Below are 18,148 nucleotides of genomic sequence, written 5' to 3' on the forward strand. Positions count from 1 at the left end.
ATTGAATTGAATTTCAGAAATATTTTCCGCTGACGTGTTTTTTGAAATAAAAGGGAAAGTTTGTGGCCAAGCCGCTGTGTTTATCTGACTCATCTGCAGGACTGTCCAGCTGAAAGCTCGGTCATGTGACCACGTAGCAGCCTGCTGTTGGTCAGAGCTGTCATGTGACCATGTTGTGGTCCGCTAGTGACCACCCGCCGTCCATGCGATTTTCAGATGCGGTGTGTTGCCGTGCAGGAAAATCGCATCCAGTGGACACACGCCTTTAGATCTGTGCCGCTCGCCGCCATGTTGTTTGTGTATCAAGCGCGGGGGGGAGGGGGGCGCACTCTGAACTACGGGAGCCCAGCGGGAATGTGTTGGTGGCGGATGTTGATGAGAAAATCGATTTTCATTAAAACAAATCGACATTAAGTACAAACTTGAATTAATCGATAAAATCGATTTATCGCCCAGCCCAAATATATATATATATATATATATATAAAAAAAAATTAATTACAGGCTTTGTAATTAATTGATCGCTATATTGCAGTTTTGTCAAATAGCAATATTTGACACAATAAGTGAAGTTTTTCAATTCAAATAAAATTGTGGTTGACAGCTGAATCAATGAATAAACATATACATGTTTATAGTTTAAAATTTATTTTAAAAAAGGAAAATGGGACATATAGAAAAAAGTGAATTTAGTTGTTTTTTCCACTGTATGGCACATAAAATCAGCATAAGTAGTTCAAGGAGCTTCAGAAAGTTGAAAATCCAGAGATTCATTCTGTTTTCATCTTTTCTGGGTCTGATAAATGGTGTAATTTTGATGTTTCTTTTTATAGGAATATCAGTTTTTATATATGTAATTTTTTATAAACAAAAAGTTTATAATGAAGTTATTAAAATAGATATTTTTGTTGTTTAGGTTATTCCTCCTCCAAGGACGCAGAGCCTCGACGGAGTAAAAACTTAAACCACAAAAATGTTTCATTTCTATTTATCTGCATTTTTCATCTGTCTGCTACATTCACAGATTACTGCAAATCTAAGTGCAATTATAGCGATTTTATTCAACATTTTAAGACTTTCTGTAAACTCGAGCACTGTCTAGAAAAGTGGTCTATTATGGGATGGCTACACCGTTAGCCGTTAGCATGACTCGTAGCTAACGTTAGCTCTGGTGCTAACAGCAACATGTTTTACATTGAGGTGATACCGTCGGCTTGAAGTGCTGCAGTGATCAGAAAACTCTTTGTTGTACAATTTACACACAACCAGGCTTTTATCCAAGCTGCCATCAGGAAGATTTTTAAAAGAAAACTTTCTGTCCAACAAGCTCAATCTCGTCTTCCTTCACTGTTCACCAGTGCCTGACTTCACTCAGTGCTTCCTGTGCTTCTTCTTCATGGCTACAAACAGACTTTAGGTTCATTACCGCCACCTACTGGGCTGGAGTGTTCATCAGAGTTACTGGTGTGCCAGAAATGAGGGAACTGAGGGGGGTGCAATTAATTGCGTTAGTATTTTTAACACGTTATTTTCGCTGTAATTAATTAATTAATTAATCGAAATTAACGCGTTAATGACCCGGCCCCTATATATATATGTGTGTGTGTGTGTGTGTGTGTGTGTGTGTGTGTGTGTGTGTGTGTGTGTGTGTGTGTGTGTGTGTGTGTGTGTGTGTGTGTATATATATGTGTGTGTGTGTGTGTATATATATATATATGTGTGTGTGTGTGTGGATATAGTGAAATACTAAATTTTTTTCTTAAAATATAACTTTTTTCCAAAACAAATATTTGGAATATTTTTTATTTTAGAATAATCTGAAATTCATGTGAACATATTACTGCATTTTTTTTCTTGGAATATTTCAATTCTATTTTTGAAATATTTTTTCAGTAAAAATTGAAACTTATTTTTTACTATTTTGGGCCTTTCTCTGACTTTTGCGTCTAAAAATTACAACTTTTATTCCATTCGATCTTTTTTCTTTTCACAGCATTGTGAGTTTTGTTCTTGAATGATTTTTACATTTATTAGTGAACTATTACGTTGTTTTAACAACTTTGACAACAATACTGACAAAAATTCTAAAATTTCTGTTCATACATTTCTATGTTTTTTGTTCCAACTTTATTCTGGGAATATTTTCTCTGATAAATTAATAAATACATGAAATAAAAATGTTTTTTTTTTAAATATAGTTTTTTTTGTAAAGGTTTTCCGGGTCTGTCGTGTTGAAATCTCCTCTTTCTGACAAAACAGACATCTCTCCGACTCCCTGTTGAACTGGTCCTCACCTGTGCGGCCCTCGATGAACCGGGCCCTCTGGTTGGGCCCGCTGAACGTGGACACCAGGACCTTGTAGAGTCGGCCCGGTGTGAGGGAGGTCAGGAGGCAGTGGTCCACAGCGGCGCTCAGCGTGATGGGAGGAAACACCTTCATGTCGCTGAACAGCAGCTGGACCTCGTAGTGATCCACATCTCCTGGAGCCGCCCACCACGAAACATGCAGCTCCTCTGGGCCCCGACTCGCCAGAACCAGGGACCGGACTGGAGCCGGGACTGCAGACGGACGGGAGCTCAGGTTAGTAGGATCAATATTAGGATTATTAGTTTAATTATTATTATGATTATTAGTTTAATTATTAGGTTTATTATTATTATTATTTGTTTAATTACTGATGGTTGATTCAGGAGGAAGGTGTTTTTCATCAAAGCTGCTCCAACAAAATAAAAGTAAACTTCACATTCAGTTTATCTATGAATTTATAACCTTCGTTATACTGCTGGGACCAACCACACACAAAACAACAAAAAACAACACATAACAACACAAAGACACACAAAACACCACGTGTCGATCACTAATCAAACGTACCGATCACTAATCAAACGTACCAAACACTAATCAAACATGCCAATCACTAATCAAACGTATCGATCATTAATCAAACATATCGATCATTAATCAAATGTACCGATCACTAATCAAACATGCCAATCACTAATCAAACGTACCGATCACTAATCAAACATGCCAATCACTTATCAAACGTACCGATCACTAATCAAACGTATCGATCATTAATCAAACATATCGATCATTAATCAAATGTATCGATCACTAATCAAACGTATTGATCAGGTATCAAATGTGTCGATCACTAATCAAATGTATCGATCACTAATCAAACGTATCGATCACTGATCAAATGTATCGATCACTAATCAAATGTATCGATCACTAATTAAACGTATCGATCACTGATCAAACGTACTGATCAGGTATCAAACGTATGGATCACTAACCAAACGTATGGATCACTAACCAAATGTATGGATCACTAATCAAATGTATGGATCACTAATCAAATGTATGGATCACTAATCAAACATATGGATCACTAATCAAATGTATGGATCACTAACCAAACGTATGGATCACTAATCAAATGTATGGATCACTAATCAAACATATGGATCACTAATCAAATGTATGGATCACTAACCAAACGTATGGATCACTAATCAAATGTATGGATCACTAATCAAACAAATGGATCACTAATCAAACGTATCAATCAGTTATCAAATGTATGGATCAGGCGTCAGACTCACGGGTCCGGCCGTGGGTGGAGGCGCTGGTTTCATATTTGCCGCTCCAGGTGTTGACCAGCACCGTGTAGAGCCGACCCGGTACCAGGCCCGTGAACACGCACTCGCTCTGGTTCTTGGGCACCGTCTGGTTCTGCAGGAACATGTTGTTGTGTTTGATGAACACCTGGTAGCGGTCCAGGTCTCCTGTAGCGGGACGCCAGTACACCTTCAGGTAGTCGTCCCGTGCCGCGTGGGTCGCCGTCGGACTCTGGACTTTTCCTGGTTCTGATGGAGGAAATGCTGTGTCAGCACTTTAGACTGGTCCAGTTCAGGATCCCAGTCAGATAAACTGGAAAACCACCAGTTTACATCTACAGGAAACCAGTTTATGGAGCAAGGACAGGTGAGGTCAGGATATGTAGGACAGGTGAGCTCAGTAAGTACAGTACTGGTGAGCTCAGTACAGACAGGTGAGACAGGTGAGCTCAGTATGTACAGGACAGGTGAGATAGGTGAGCTCAGTATATATAGGACAGGTGAGGCAGGTGTACATACGGGTCCTCTCCTGGATGCAGCTGTGGTTCTGGTGCGGCCCGCTGCAGCTGCTGATGCAGATGTTGTAGTTGCGTCCGGACACCAGGGAGCTGAACACGCAGCTGGGGCTGGACTCGGCCACACTGAGCGCGTGCAGCATCCGCTCGCCGTCGCTCAGCGTCACCAGGTATCTGTCCACCTCACCTGCAGCCGGATGCCACGACACGATCAGGAAGTCCGTCCGCCCATTGTTACTCGCCCTCACGTCGCCCACCGCTGCTGGCACTGAGGGGGAGGAGTCAGAACGCAGGTGAAGCTGTGACATCACTGCAGGTGGAAACATGTTTGTTTCACAGCCAGAGGATCCATTAAAAGATTTTTAAAAATCTAAAAGTGCATTTTGGGTAAACTTTGATATCAGCATGAGGACTGTCTAACAGCAAAATCACTATCAGGCAATCTGAATGGTCGGACCCTAGAGGAACAGCCAATCAGATCAACCCTTCTCCTCTAATTAAAGGTTTCTGTTTGTGTTCTTCAGGTTTGATGATGAGATTCTCATGAACTTTTCACCACTGATGGACGACACTTCCTTTTGTGTGTCTGACTTGTTTTATTGTGTATGTGTGTCTGACATGTTTTCTTGTGTTTGTGTGTCTGAGAAGTTTTATTGCGTTTGTGTTTCTGAGTTACACAACATCTACAGCAGAACAGAGGACGGGCATCTCTGACTCACAAACCTTCACTTCTATTGTCCACACTTCCTGCAAACTACACACACATTCCTGCTTTTCAACAACATCCTGCTGTCAGTACAACACACACACACACACACACACACACACACACACACACACACACACACACACACACACACACACACACACACACAGATGAACCATGACACGTTTCCATCACTCCAGAGTGAAGGTGTTTCAGGAGCTCCGGGAGCAGAGATAGAGGCAGTGCTATCCCTTCCCTCCTCCTTTTCCTTTCTCCTAGACTGAGCGTGTGCAGGTGAGGCGACAGGTGTGTGTCATTCCAATCAGTGGGAGCAGAGTGTGAGCAAGGAGGAGTGATCTAATCAACCATCTCCTCAGACATAAGAACAGACGCCACTCACTAACCAACAGTTAGTTCTGAATTACTGTTCAGTCCAGCTCTTCTACCTTTTGATTCTGACGACTTCCTGTTTGTTCTTCTTCCAGTCTGGACTCCTGCCTGCTTCCTGCTGCTCCATCTTTTCCACCACCGCCACGCCAACACCACTCCACCAAGGACCTCCTCTGCTTCAGCCCCCAGACCCTCCATCCATCCATCCATCCATCCATCCATCCATCCATCCATCCATCCATGTTCTTCCTCTTATCCGGGGTCGGGTTCTGGAGGCAGCAGATGAAGGAGGTCATTCCAGGCGTTCCTCCTCCCAGCAACACTTTCCAGCTCTTCCTGGGGGATCCCGAGGTGTTCCCAGGCCAGATGAGATATATAATCCCTTCAGAGGGTTCTGGATCTACCCCAGGGTCTCCTCCCAGGTGGACGTGTTCAGAAAACCTCCAAAGGAAGTCTCCCTGGAGGATCTGAATCAGATGTCCAAACCACCTCAACTGGTTCCTTTAGAGGTGAAGGACCAGCAGCTCTACTCTGAGCTCCCTCCGGATGTCTGAGCTTCTCCCCCTATCTCTAAGACTGAGCCCAGACACTCTACGGAGGAAGCTCATTTCAGTCACTTGTATCCACGATCTCATTCTTTGGGTCACTACCCAGAGCTCATGACCATAGGTGAGGGTTGGAACGCAGATGGATGGTAAACTGAGAGCTTCTCCTTGAGGCTCAGCTCCCTCTTCACCACGACGGTTTGGTACAATGCCTTCATTACTGCTGACGCTGCACCAATCCTCCTGTCCATCTCTCGCTCCATTTTCCCATCACTCCTGAACAAGATCCTGAGATACTTGAACTCCTTCGCTTGGGGAAGCAACTCCCCCTCAACCCAGAGGGAGCAATCCACCGATTTCCATCAGAGAACCATGGCCTCGGACTTGGAGGTTCTGATCCACATCCCTATCAGTTCACACTCGGCTGCAAACCACTCCAATGCTGCTGAAAGTCTGATGAACCAACAGAACCACATCATCTGCAAAAAGCAGAGATGAGACCCTGAGGTCCCCAAACCAGACACCCCCCTCACCCCGTCTGGTCCTTGAGATGCTGTCCATGAAGACCAGAAACAGGATCAAAGACAAGGGACAGCCCTGGAGGAGTCCAACACCCACTGGAAACGTGTCTGACTTTGTGCCCTGAATGCGGACACAGCTCTCACTTTGGTTGTACAAGGACTGAATGGTTCATATCAACAAGCCCAGTACCCCATACTCCCTCAGTACCCCATACTCTCTCAGTACCCCCCACAGAGCCCCTTGGGGGACACGGTCGTAGGCCTTCTCCAGATCCATAAAACACATGTGGACTGGCAGGTCAAACTCCCATGACCCCCTCAAGAGCTCCACAAGAGTAAAGAACTGATCCATTGTTCCACAACCAGGATGGGATCCACATTGATCCTCCTGAATCTGAGGTTCAACAGTCGGTCAGAGCCTCCCTTCCAGCACCCTAGAGTAAACTTTCCCGGCGAGGCTGAGAAGTGTGATACCCTGGTAGTTGAAACACACTCTCCGGTCCCCCTTTTTAAAAATGGGGACCACCACCCCAGTCTGCCACTCCACAACACCGTACCCGATGCCCACACCACATTGTAGAGACGTGTCAACCAAGAGAGTCCAACAATGTCCAGAGCCTTCAGCATCCGAGGAGCTTCTTAACTACCTCGGCAACTTCTGCCACAGATATGGATGAAGATCCCCCCAAGTCTTCAGGCTCTGCCTTCCCCACAGAGGACATGTTTACCGGGTTCAGGAGTTCCTTGAAGTGCTCTTTCCACCACCCGACAATGTCCCCAGTACGGGTCAACAGTTCTCCACCCTGGACTGTACACAGCCTGAGCAAAGCCCTGCCTCCCCTTCCTGAGGCACCCAACGGTTTGTCAGAAGCTCCTTGAGGCCAACCAAAAGTCCTTCTCCATAGCCTCCCCAAACTCCTCCCACACCTGAGTTTTAGCTTCCACAACTGCAACAGCTGCAGCCCTTTTGGCCGACCGGTACTTGTCAGCTGCTTCAGGAGACCCCCGAGCCAGCCAGGCCCAAAAAGCCTCTTTCTTCAGCCTGACGGCTTCCCTCACCACTGATATCCACCAGTGGGTTTTTGGGTTGCCGCCGCGACAGGCACTGACCTTCAGGCCACAGCTCCTAACAGCAACACAACCTAAACTCTTCCGGAGGTGGGAGTTGAAAACCCCATGGACAGGGTCCTTCACCAGATGTTCCCAGTTCACCCTCACTACACGTTTGGGTTTATCAGGTCTGTCTGGCAGTCTTCCCCACCATCGGATCCAACTCACCACCTCCTTCAAGTCCCTTGGTATTCCTGAGCCAGACTGGTAGTGTTGTACATCTTGTTATATCGATTAGCATGTTGTGCGGTGTCTTATTGCTCCGTTCATCTAGGTTAGCATGCTTCTCTAGTTTTCATGGTAGCGTAATTTGTTGCTAATGTCCTGCCTAGGTGTTCCCTTCCAGGGGTTTGTTTAATATTTGTTACATAACTAACTAGTTCTAATGTTATTTACCCACCAGCCCACTAGACGGTTCCTGTTCTTCTCGCTGCCTTAAGCGGGTCTTGTTGTGACTTGTTGTCACTTCCAGTTGTAGTCAGTCGTCTGCAGTTGTAGTTCTCTTGTTGTACATCCCTTGTTGTAAAATAAAAGCCTTATATTTCCATTCCTCTCGTGTACCTGAGCCTCAATACAAACCCTAACATCTAGAGGTTCTGGTGGTTCTGGTGGTCTTACCAGTGCGTCCCTCTGCCACCGTCTGTCTGGAGGTGCGTCCGGTTCGGACCGTGGTCACCACCACCCGGTACAGAGCTCCGGGCCTCAGACCCGGGAAGGTCATGCTGCTGGTGTCGGCCGTCAAGCTCTCATTCTTGATGACGCTGCTGTCATGGACCAGCAGAACCTGGTAGGAGTCCAGATCTCCGGAGGCGGGTTCCCACCGGGCCTGAAGACTGTCGATGCTGCCCAGGTTGGACAGCTGCAACCCACCGACCTGCGATGGACCTGAGAGGACAGAAACACTTCAGGACGGACACAGGAAGTACTGAAAACAGACAAGAGACTCATGATTCATGACATCAGCAACCACAGAGACACAAACCACCACACAGACACACAACCAGGAGACGTACTGGTCCATGCCATCACCGAGGTGGAGCTGGTTAGATCACCACTGCTGGTCATCACGGTGATGGTGTAGTGGCGTCCAGCGGTCAGTCCGGTGAAGCTGACCCCCATGGCGTCCCGGCTCAGGTTCCTCTGGTCCAGGACCCCATCCGTCTGTCTGAGCAGTGCCATGAACCCGTCCCAGTGTCCCGCCGGCCGGGTCCAGAGCACGCTCAGTGTCGTCTCATCGGCCTGATGGACCGACAGCTGCACCGGACTGGGCGCTGCAGGGAGGAGGGATGGTTACCATGGAAACTGTAATTCAACTGTCCCCAGAGCTAAACTACAGCTCCCAGAGTGCACCTCACCAACACGGCCAATCACAGAGCTTCATCTGGAGCTCTGGGTAGTTTGGACTAAATCTGGATGAACTCAGTGACCGTGATAACGAGTTTCCTGACTGACCAACGGCAGCTGAGGCTCATGGGTAACGTAGTATCATAGATGCATCAGAGGTGGGTCTGATTTTACAGCTTCAGGATCTGAACTGGAATCTAAATGTCATAAATGTCATGTCATTGTGCATGTTTGTGTGTGTGTGTGCGTGGGTGGGTGGGGGTTATAGGTTTTTAATGTTGTCTGTGCTGTTTTTATTTGTGTTGTTGATCCTTTGACTGCTTTTACTAAAAAGCCTAACCAGGGATGGGAGTTGCAAATTAGCTCAATGCTACATACTCTATATGTAATGCATTAGTTCTATGGTAATAGCATGGTCCCTGATCAAAAAAATAAATAAAATAAAAATAAATAAATGAAACCTTCTGACCTACAGATTTCAAGGTTTCATGTTTAAAAACCACCAGAATAACAAAATTTATCAGCCAGAGACGGTAAAATCAGAAAGAATCCTGAGACCAGTGGTGTGTGTTGTGTTGTTGGACAACACAAAGGAGACACAAAACAACAAATAATCAGACAAAATGACCCCAACAAGTAAAAAAATCAGCATAAAGGACAGAATCACAACAAGGGCAAGAGACAGAACAACTAAAACAGAACAAAAAGCCCAACAGACACAGTGAGGAGCACGAGTCCAGAACTTCAGCATCAGTAACTGTAGTTCTGGAGGTAAAGAACCGACTCACCGATCCGTGCGCTGCAGACTGCCCTGTTACCCAGAATGCCGCTGTGCACCGTGACCTCGGCACTGTACAGGCGACCTGGCAGCAGACCCAGATCCAGGACGGAGAAGACGTGGCGTCTGGTGAGCTTACCGACAGTCCGATTGACCAGAACCTCCGATCCGTTCCTCAGAACCACGCTGTAGTTCTCCCAGTCGCCTGCAGGGGGCGTCCAGCTGAGCTGCAGCTCTCTGCTGTCAGCGGACAGGAAGAGCCCCGACACCGGGGCGGGCACTGGAACACAATGGGGAAAATATTACCACCAGGGGGTTATCAGACCAATGAATCCGTTACTGAGACCAGAAGAACCCCCAGGTGAACCTACCTGTCCTCCCCCGGGTCCTGGTCTCAGAGCTCCGCCCACCAGCTGAGCTGCTGACTGACAGCTGGTAGCTGCGTCCAGGAGTCAGACCCTCAAACTCCACCTGGGTGGTGTTGGGCTGAAGGCGACGCCGCTGGGGGGCCGAACCCGAACCCCAGAGGGCCACCAGGTAGGAGTCCAGCCCCCCTGCAGGTGAGAACCAGGAGGCCCGAAGACTGTCGGAGCTGCCGGCGCTGTCCAGGACCAGACCCGACACCGGAGCTGGAGCTGAGGAGGAGAAAATAAACCTTTAGTCCTAACCAGATCCTGGAGAACCAGAACCTTCCTCTCCTGGTTCTGGTTCTGCAGGTTGAACTGCAGGCAGTGGTTCGTTCCTCAGAGAGACTAAAATAAAGACAGCAGAACCAGAGAACAGAGGAGCAGGTTGCTGGAGATCCATCCAGCATGGTGGAACATCTTCTAGTTGTTGGAGATACATTCAGCATGGTGGAACATCTAGTTGTTGGAGATACATCCAGCATCGTGGAACATCTAGTTGTTGGAGATACATCCAGCACACAGATGATAGAACACTGAGTTCTGCTGTAGCTCAGGTTCCTCAGTTAGAACCTCTCATTATGGAGCTGATGATCTTTGGTTCTACCTCATGAACTGATAATCAGCTGAGTTCTTCAGTAATAAGAAGCCGGATTTCTGCTTTAGATTCCAGCTGCTTTTTACTGAAGCTCCTCTGATCACCCGGAGAACCTCCACAGACATGAGAATCTCCATAGACATGAGAACCTTCACAGACATGAAGGTAAACAGGTAGAACAGAACCTCTGGAGTGTCTGTTCTCATGTTCAGATGGAGAACGTTCAGTTAGAGGAATAATGATGAAGATCCAGAGTTCTGTTGAGGAACCCACAAACATCTGATTCTGTCTGGAGGAACAGTGACTCTAAGAACATCCCATAATACCTACCTGTGGTGACCTGTGTGGAGGCGGAGCTCTGCAGACCGGCCGCCTCTGTTACCACGGTGATGGTGTACGGTGTTCCCGGCTGCAGCCCGTCCAGCTCAGCAGATGAGGACGTGTTCTCCAAAGTGACGTTCTTCAGCAGAACCCCGTCCTGATCTGTCAGCAGAACCCTGAAATTCTCCACCCGGCCGGGACCGGCCCGCCATGACACGGAGAGGACGTCCGGGGACAAGGACACCACCTGCAGGCTATCCACGGTGGATGGGGCTGGAGAACACAAGGACAGAGGTCAGAACCCAGGATCAGAACCAAGGAACCACAGCAGCTTCAGGTTCTGGAACTGTAGGAGCAGAACTGATTCATGTAAAGCCAGGAACCTAGGAAAATGAAATGTTTGGATCTATCAGGTGGCAGAACCTGGTTCTCCTGCAGAGTCTGAAGGTCACCTGGTTTGTCGGTTCTATGTGGGAACAAACATTCTGGTTCTTGTGGATTTAAATCTAAGGCAGAGAACTTTTAAAGCACCCTCATATATAAAACACTGGTTTTTCAAGGATTTCTCAGATAGGGGCTTTCGACCGGGGTGGAGCCCGTTCGGAGTCGGAGCCGGTGCCCGACTTGGCGCCGTTTTTTTGTCTTTCCACCACCGGAGCTGCGGCTCCGGGCTCCAAAAACTGGGGCTTTTTCGGGCACCAACTCGTTGCTGGGCCAGACTTGGCCAGAGTTGAGAGCCGAGCATGTCATGGGCAGGGGGCGGGGTGACATCTAAAAACATCTAAAAAGATAAACATAGATATGATCATCAACTTATTGCGCGTGTTTAACTGCTAAGTAATCAATGCAAGCGTAGTCGAAGCTAAGTAGCTAAGCTAACGCTAGCACGTTTACTGTTAAGTATCCAAACGTCTTTGATAATTACCTTTCTTCTCAAACGTGATCGCCGGGCATTGGAACGGCGACGCCGATGGGTGACCCCTAACAGAAGGTTTTGCTGTTCAGCGATGGCGAGACACACTAGCAAAGCCATGTACACCACTCCAATGAAGTCCTCCATTGTTGTTGTGTGGGTTTCCGTACGGCGCGAACGCTGTTGAACGGCTACGTACGCAGTGACGTACACACGTTTTGTGGTGGCGCAATGATGCAGCTCCAACTTTGCTCCTTCTGAATGGAAACACAAACCCGTTCTGGGGCGGCACGAGATTTGAACCAAAAAAGCACTGGCTCTCAACTTTGAACCAACCTAGCACCTGGTGCTCTTTGGTTGAAAGCCCCTAAGAAAGTCTCTGGATGTTTAAAGCTCCATCTCCACCCCAAGAACCTATTTGTTTGGATGATGGTTCTTTATTATGTGGTTCATTAAAGGTTTCTTATGTGTATTCTTTGGTTTGGTGGCAGGTAACAGCATAAACTCAAAGCTCTTAGAACATGCTGTTCTGTCTGACCAGCAGACTAGAACCCAAAATATTACATGTGCTCTAATAGAAGGAACCCAGGACTTTTCCGTTCAAAACTCATATCAAGTCCTCAAAGTAGAACCAGGTGGACCACAGAGAACCATCTGGTAAAAGGTTCCTCAAAGAAGGAACCATAGTCTGATGGTTCCTCAAAGAAGGAACTATTGCCTGATGGTTCCCTCAGGCACCTTTCAGGGTTCTTCCAAGAACTTCCTGCTAAAACATTGCGGCGCTAACAGTGGTTCTCTATTAGGGGCTTTCGACCAGGGTGGAGCCCGTTCGGAGTCGGAGCCGGTGCCCGACTTGGCGCCGGTTTTTTGTCTTTCCACCACCGGAGCTGCGCCTCCGGGCTCCAAAAACTGGGGTTGTTTCGGGCACCAACTCGTTGCTGGGCCAGAGTTGAGAGCCGAGCACGTCACGGGCAGGGGGCGGGGTGACATCTAAAAACATCTAAAAAGATAAACATAGATATAATCATCAACTTATTGCGTGTGTTTAACCGCTAAGTAATCAATGCAAGCATAGTCGAAGCTAAGTAGCTAAGCTAACGCTAGCACGTTTACTGTTAAGTATCCAAACGTCTTTGATAATTACCTTTCTTCTCAAACGTGATCGCCGGGCATTGGAACGGCGACGCCGATGGGTAACCCCTAACAGAAGGTTTTGCTGTTCAGCGATGGCGAGACACACTAGCAAAGCCATGTACACCACTCCAATGAAATCCTCCATTGTTGTTGCCATACGGAGCGAACGCTGTTGAACGGCTACGTACGCAGTGACGTACACACGTTTTGTGGTGGCGCAATGACGCAGCCCCAACTTTGCTCCTTCCGAATGGAAACACAAACCGGTTCTGGGGCGGCATGAGATTTGAACCAAAAAAGCACTGGCTCTCAACTTTGAACCAACCTAGCACCTGGTGCTCTTTGGTTGAAAGCCCCTATAAGACATCCCTACAGACGACAGGTTGTCCATCTCACCTGTAGCGGTTCTGGTCTGGACAGGTGAGGAGGTCTTGGTTCCGGATGAAGCCACCACACTGACGGTGTAGCGGGTTCCAGGGCTCAGAGAGAAGAACATGGACTGGGGGGCTGCAGAGTCCATGACCGTGGTTCTGAGGATTGATCCAGAGCTGCTGTCCTCCACACTCACATCGTACCGATCCACGTGACCCGCAGACCGAGACCAGGACACCTGCAGACCGGACCCGCTGTGGACCGGGTCAGGCTGGACCTCCAGATGGTCCGGACCAACTGGGTCTGAGACAGAGAAACAGGAGGACAGGTTCAGGTTCTGGTTTAGGTTTTAGTTCTGGTTTAGGTTCTGCTTACTAATTATTAATCACTGATTATTGATTACCGATTACTGATTATTGATTACGATTACTGATGATTGATTACTGATGATTGATTATTGATTACTGATTGTTGATTATTGATTACTGATTATTGATCACTGATTACTGATTACCGATACAGAATCAGTTTTATAAAACGTGATCAGTCCAAAGAAACCAGGTCACTGCATCCAACAGCTGCAGGTGTGTGGATCCTCAGGTATGTTCCTACCTGTGTGCAGTGACCCGCTGCTCTTCATGCCGTCCTTCCTGGAAACCACCGTCAGCCGGTACAGAGTGCCGGGTTCCAGCCCAGTGACCTGGCAGATGGAGGCAGAGTCTCCGTCCGGCTCACAGGGGGCAGCAGGGTCCACCTGGGGGGCAGCAGGGTCCACCTGGGGGGCAGCAGGGTCCACCTGGGGGGCAGCAGGGTCCACCTGGGGGGCAGCAGGGTCCACCTGGGGGGCAGCAGGGTCCACCTCGGTCACCAGGCTGAAGCTGCAGTTGACGCCAGCGGACGTTAGCCGGACCACGGCAGAGGTAGAGCTGCTGCTGATCTCCATCAGCTGGGCGAAGCAGCGAGGGGCGGTGGGGGGCTGTACCTGGACAGGTGTGACATTAATGAGCAGAGACACTCTCCACCAATAAACACAGACAATGATGCTTTTGAATGAAATAATAAAATAAAAAGTGAAGAAAGCTCTGAAAATCTGCTGGATTAAAAACTAAACAACCTAAACTGCTGACATCTCATTGGCCACCTCAGACAGGTGAGCTCACTGACACCTGGACATCAGCTCTGAGGACAGTCGGTCAGTTTTTCTGTTCACTCACCTTCTTCCTGCTCCAGAACAAACCCAGAACCAGCCCCGGCTGCTTTAACCATTCTTTCATACTGAGACAGAGCCCAGAACCCCGTCAGAACCCGGTTCTCCTCAGAGTTTGGGTTCTGCAGCGTATTCTACAGTAACCCAGAGCTCTCTGTGCTGCTTCCTGCCTCAGACCAGACATTGTGATGGATCTGCACAACACCACACCCTGCTTTCCTTCCTGAGTCTAGCTATTGTCATCAGAGTCAGTCAGGAAGCAGCTTCACCTCCACAGACTCCAACTACAGGAACCGACCCATCAGGGTCCAGACGGAATCAGAGGACAGGGTTCTGCTCATCACAGGCTGAGATCAGGAACCGTTCTAATGAGGACATTTTTAACTGATCAGCAGCAGCTTTAACTCATCTTCTCTGTGAGGAGGAAAACTGTTTCTAACCAGCGATCAATAAACTGATCAAATAATCTGATCACAGAACATTCCTGCTGATGTTCCTCCTGATGTTCCTGCTGATGTTCCTGCTGATGTTCCTCTTAAACTCCCACAATGCTCTCTGCTTTAACCTACAGGATTAAACAGGAAGAGGCTCCCCATGCTGGAACAACCAGGAACTACAGCCGGTCTACATCTATGACGTAATGAGAGAACACAGGTTTACTGCATCTGTTCTTCAAACTATCACCAACTGAAGAACATCTGTTTAGGGGACAGTTCTTCAGCATCTTTCTGTGGTTCTTTAAAGGGTCCTCATGTTTATTGAAGGTCTTCGGTCTGGTGTCAGGTCTCAACCTTCAGGGATTTTAGTGGAGAACGTTCTGGAGGAACAAATGAAACCAGTCAAACCGTTGTGGGCAGAGCTAAGAACAGGATGCAGCTTTAGAGTTCCCTCAAAATAGTTACAGGTCTTGTAGTTTTGGTGGAACATTAGCAATAATGGAGGCGAGAACCATCATAATGGATGATTCCCTGTTATACTGCAGCATCATGTTCTTGTTCCTGTGTTGGTTCTGCTCAGAGTTGGTAGAACGCAGAGGAGGAGGATCTACATGTACAGAGTTTGTCTAGTTCACAAAAAACCTTTGAGCAAGAGGTTCTTAAAGGAACTGTTTCTTCAAAGGGTTCTTTAAAGAACCCCCAAAGGAGTCTAAAGGAACCATCAGAAATGGTTCCTTTAGGCACCATAAAAAACAAGTTCTTTAAGGAACCATTTCCCAGATCTTTGTGGAGTCAGCTGGTTCTACCTTCATGACTGGACTTGATAACCGTTTTAGACAAATAGTCAAAGAACTTGAAGCTTTAATTGGTTCCCTGCATTACAACACCTTTAATATTTTGGTTCTGGATTGATGGTCAGAGAGAACACCGTTTCATCCAGAATTAAATCATGTTCAGCTGCAGATGTCTCCTGATACGAAACCAAAGAACTCCAATAAACACGAAGAACCTTTAAAGAACCACATATAGAAGAATCATTTTCTAAACGACAAGCTCAGCAAGCTTTGAAGAACCAGAGAACCTTCTGAAGACTGATTTAAGACCAGAAGTTTTCTGTGTTTTACATCAGTTCAGACTCTGATCTGGTTGGTTGATCTTCATGAAGGAACCAGCAGAACGTCTTCTTCATGTTTCTAAAGGTGTCATGTTGGTCCCTCTTGTACCTGAAGACACATCTGAATCTGAGGACTTCCTGGTTAAATAAAGTCAGTAGAAATGTACGACTGTCTGAATTTAAGAAGCTGAGAGTCACTGAAGAGCTGCAGATCCTGGAAACTGTTCAGACATCCGAACATCGAACTGTAATTTAGAAACATCTGGAAATGTAGTTCAGCTGGAATAGAATGCAGTTTATTGAGCACAGAGAGCAGGAGAGAAGCTAACGGAGGCTAATGGAGGCTAAAGGAGGCTAACAGAGGCTTACAGAGGCTAACAGGCTAATGGAGTCTAACGGAGGCTAACATTAAACTGCTTTGATTATAAACAGGAAACTTACAGCTGGGCTGATGGCAGCTGGAGGTGTGGTGGTTGGTGCAGCTGCTGTAGGGGGCGCTGTGGCGGCGCTAGTAGCTGTTGTCATGGTGATGGTGGTCGTGGGGATAGTTCTGAAGGCAGCGGTTGTCATGGTAACAGTCATGGTTCCAGCAGAGTTGAAAGTGTTTGGAGTCGGTGGAGCTTCAGTCACTGAGCGCTTTGGGTTGGGGGCGGAGCCTGGAATAGTGGGCGGAGCCTCCATCAGGTCACCTGCTGCAGGTGAGATGGAGTTGCTGCCAACAGCTGGATGTGCTGCAGAAACCAGCGTCTCAGAAGAAACCAGCATCTCAGCTGCAGTTCCAGACCCATCAGACTGGAGTCCACTCAGGAACCACAACGTTCTGAAGACTGGCTGCTCTGAAGCTCCAGGCTGGAGAAGATCTGAGACAAACACAGCTGGATGGGACGAGACACTGGTCAAAGCAGACAGCTGTGGGACAGCAGTGGAAACATCTGGTTGTGAGGCTGTGCTGTATGTGGAAACATCTGGATGTGAGACTGTGCTGTGTGTGGAAACATCTGGATGTGAGGCTGTGGTCTCTGAGGAAACATCTGGATGTGAGACTGTGGTCTCTGAGGAAACATCTGGATGTGAGGCTGTGGTCTCTGTGGAAACATCTGGATATGAGACTGTCATCCTTGAAGAAACATCTGGATGTGAAGCTGTGCTGTGTGTGGAAACATCTGGATGTGAGGCTGTGCTGTGTGTGGAAACATCTGGATGTGAGGCTGTGGTCTCTGAGGAAACACCTGGATATGAAGCTGTGCTGTGTGAGGAAACATCTGGATGTGAGGCTGTGGTCTCTGAGAAAACATCTGGATGTGAGGCAGTCATCCTTGAAGAAACATCTGGATGTGAAGCTGTGGTCTCTAAGGAAACATCTGGATATGAGGCTGTGCTGTGTGTGGAAACATCTAGATGTGAGGCTGTGCTGTGTGTGGAAACATCTGGATGTGAGGCTGTGGTCTCTGAGGAAACACCTGGATATGAAGCTGTGCTGTGTGAGGAAACATCTGGATATGAAACTGTGCTGTGTGAGTAAACATCGGGGTGTGAAGCTGCGCTGTGTGTGGAAACATCTGGATGTGAGGCTGTGGTCTCTGAGAAAACATCTGGATGTGAGGCAGTCATCCTTGAAGAAACATCTGGATGTGAAGCTGTGGTCTCTAAGGAAACATCTGGATATGAGGCTGTGCTGTGTGTGGAAACATCTGGATGTGAGGCTGTGATCTCCTGGTTCCTGGGTGGAGGTTGGGTGGAGCTCCTGGAGGTTTGGTCAGGTGTGGTCCTGTGGGTGTTTTCAGGTGGAGGTTGGCTGATGATGGTGTCTGTGGAGGTGTCTGGTGGTTTGTGGGTGGATGAGTAGAAGCTGGTGGAGGTTGGAGATGTATCTGAAAATAGACAGAAGGTTCCTTTAGCCTGAAGCAAACATTTAAAGCTGCTGAGATCTCCTCATGTTTAAATCTGATGCATTCTAATAAATCTGGTTTTGTGTTTGGATCTGTTTATGTTCTGGTTGGTTCCTCCAGACTCTAGAATCCTGGTTTTATTCTAAATGAGCTGCTGCTGGCCCCGCCCCCTTCAGGAAGAAGATTGCCTGACACATCAATGAGACTTTCTATCTTCTAAC

At 47.5% G+C, this 18,148-nt stretch overlaps 1 protein-coding gene across 6 annotated transcripts in view; it reads right to left on the bottom strand.

The window, feature by feature from the left end:
- LOC111578298 (receptor-type tyrosine-protein phosphatase beta-like) overlaps window positions 1–18,148 on the bottom strand; it is a 40,650-nt gene that overhangs the window by 18,939 nt on the left and 3,563 nt on the right. For all 6 annotated transcript variants that reach the window (XM_055009465.1, XM_055009461.1, XM_055009464.1 and 3 more), the window contains exons 3-13: window positions 16,480–17,909; window positions 13,893–14,262; window positions 13,305–13,583; window positions 10,871–11,134; window positions 9,910–10,173; window positions 9,549–9,818; window positions 8,430–8,687; window positions 8,035–8,301; window positions 4,149–4,412; window positions 3,615–3,878; window positions 2,295–2,558 (exon numbers count right to left, since the gene is read on the bottom strand). In XM_055009465.1, coding sequence (XP_054865440.1) covers window positions 2,295–2,558; window positions 3,615–3,878; window positions 4,149–4,412; window positions 8,035–8,301; window positions 8,430–8,687; window positions 9,549–9,818; window positions 9,910–10,173; window positions 10,871–11,134; window positions 13,305–13,583; window positions 13,893–14,262; window positions 16,480–17,909 — 4,194 coding nt within the window. The remainder of the gene's footprint in view (window positions 1–2,294; window positions 2,559–3,614; window positions 3,879–4,148; window positions 4,413–8,034; window positions 8,302–8,429; window positions 8,688–9,548; window positions 9,819–9,909; window positions 10,174–10,870; window positions 11,135–13,304; window positions 13,584–13,892; window positions 14,263–16,479; window positions 17,910–18,148) is intronic.

The sequence above is a fragment of the Amphiprion ocellaris genome, chromosome 3 (genome assembly GCF_022539595.1).
Source record: "Amphiprion ocellaris isolate individual 3 ecotype Okinawa chromosome 3, ASM2253959v1, whole genome shotgun sequence".
Lineage (NCBI taxonomy): Eukaryota > Metazoa > Chordata > Actinopteri > Pomacentridae > Amphiprion > Amphiprion ocellaris.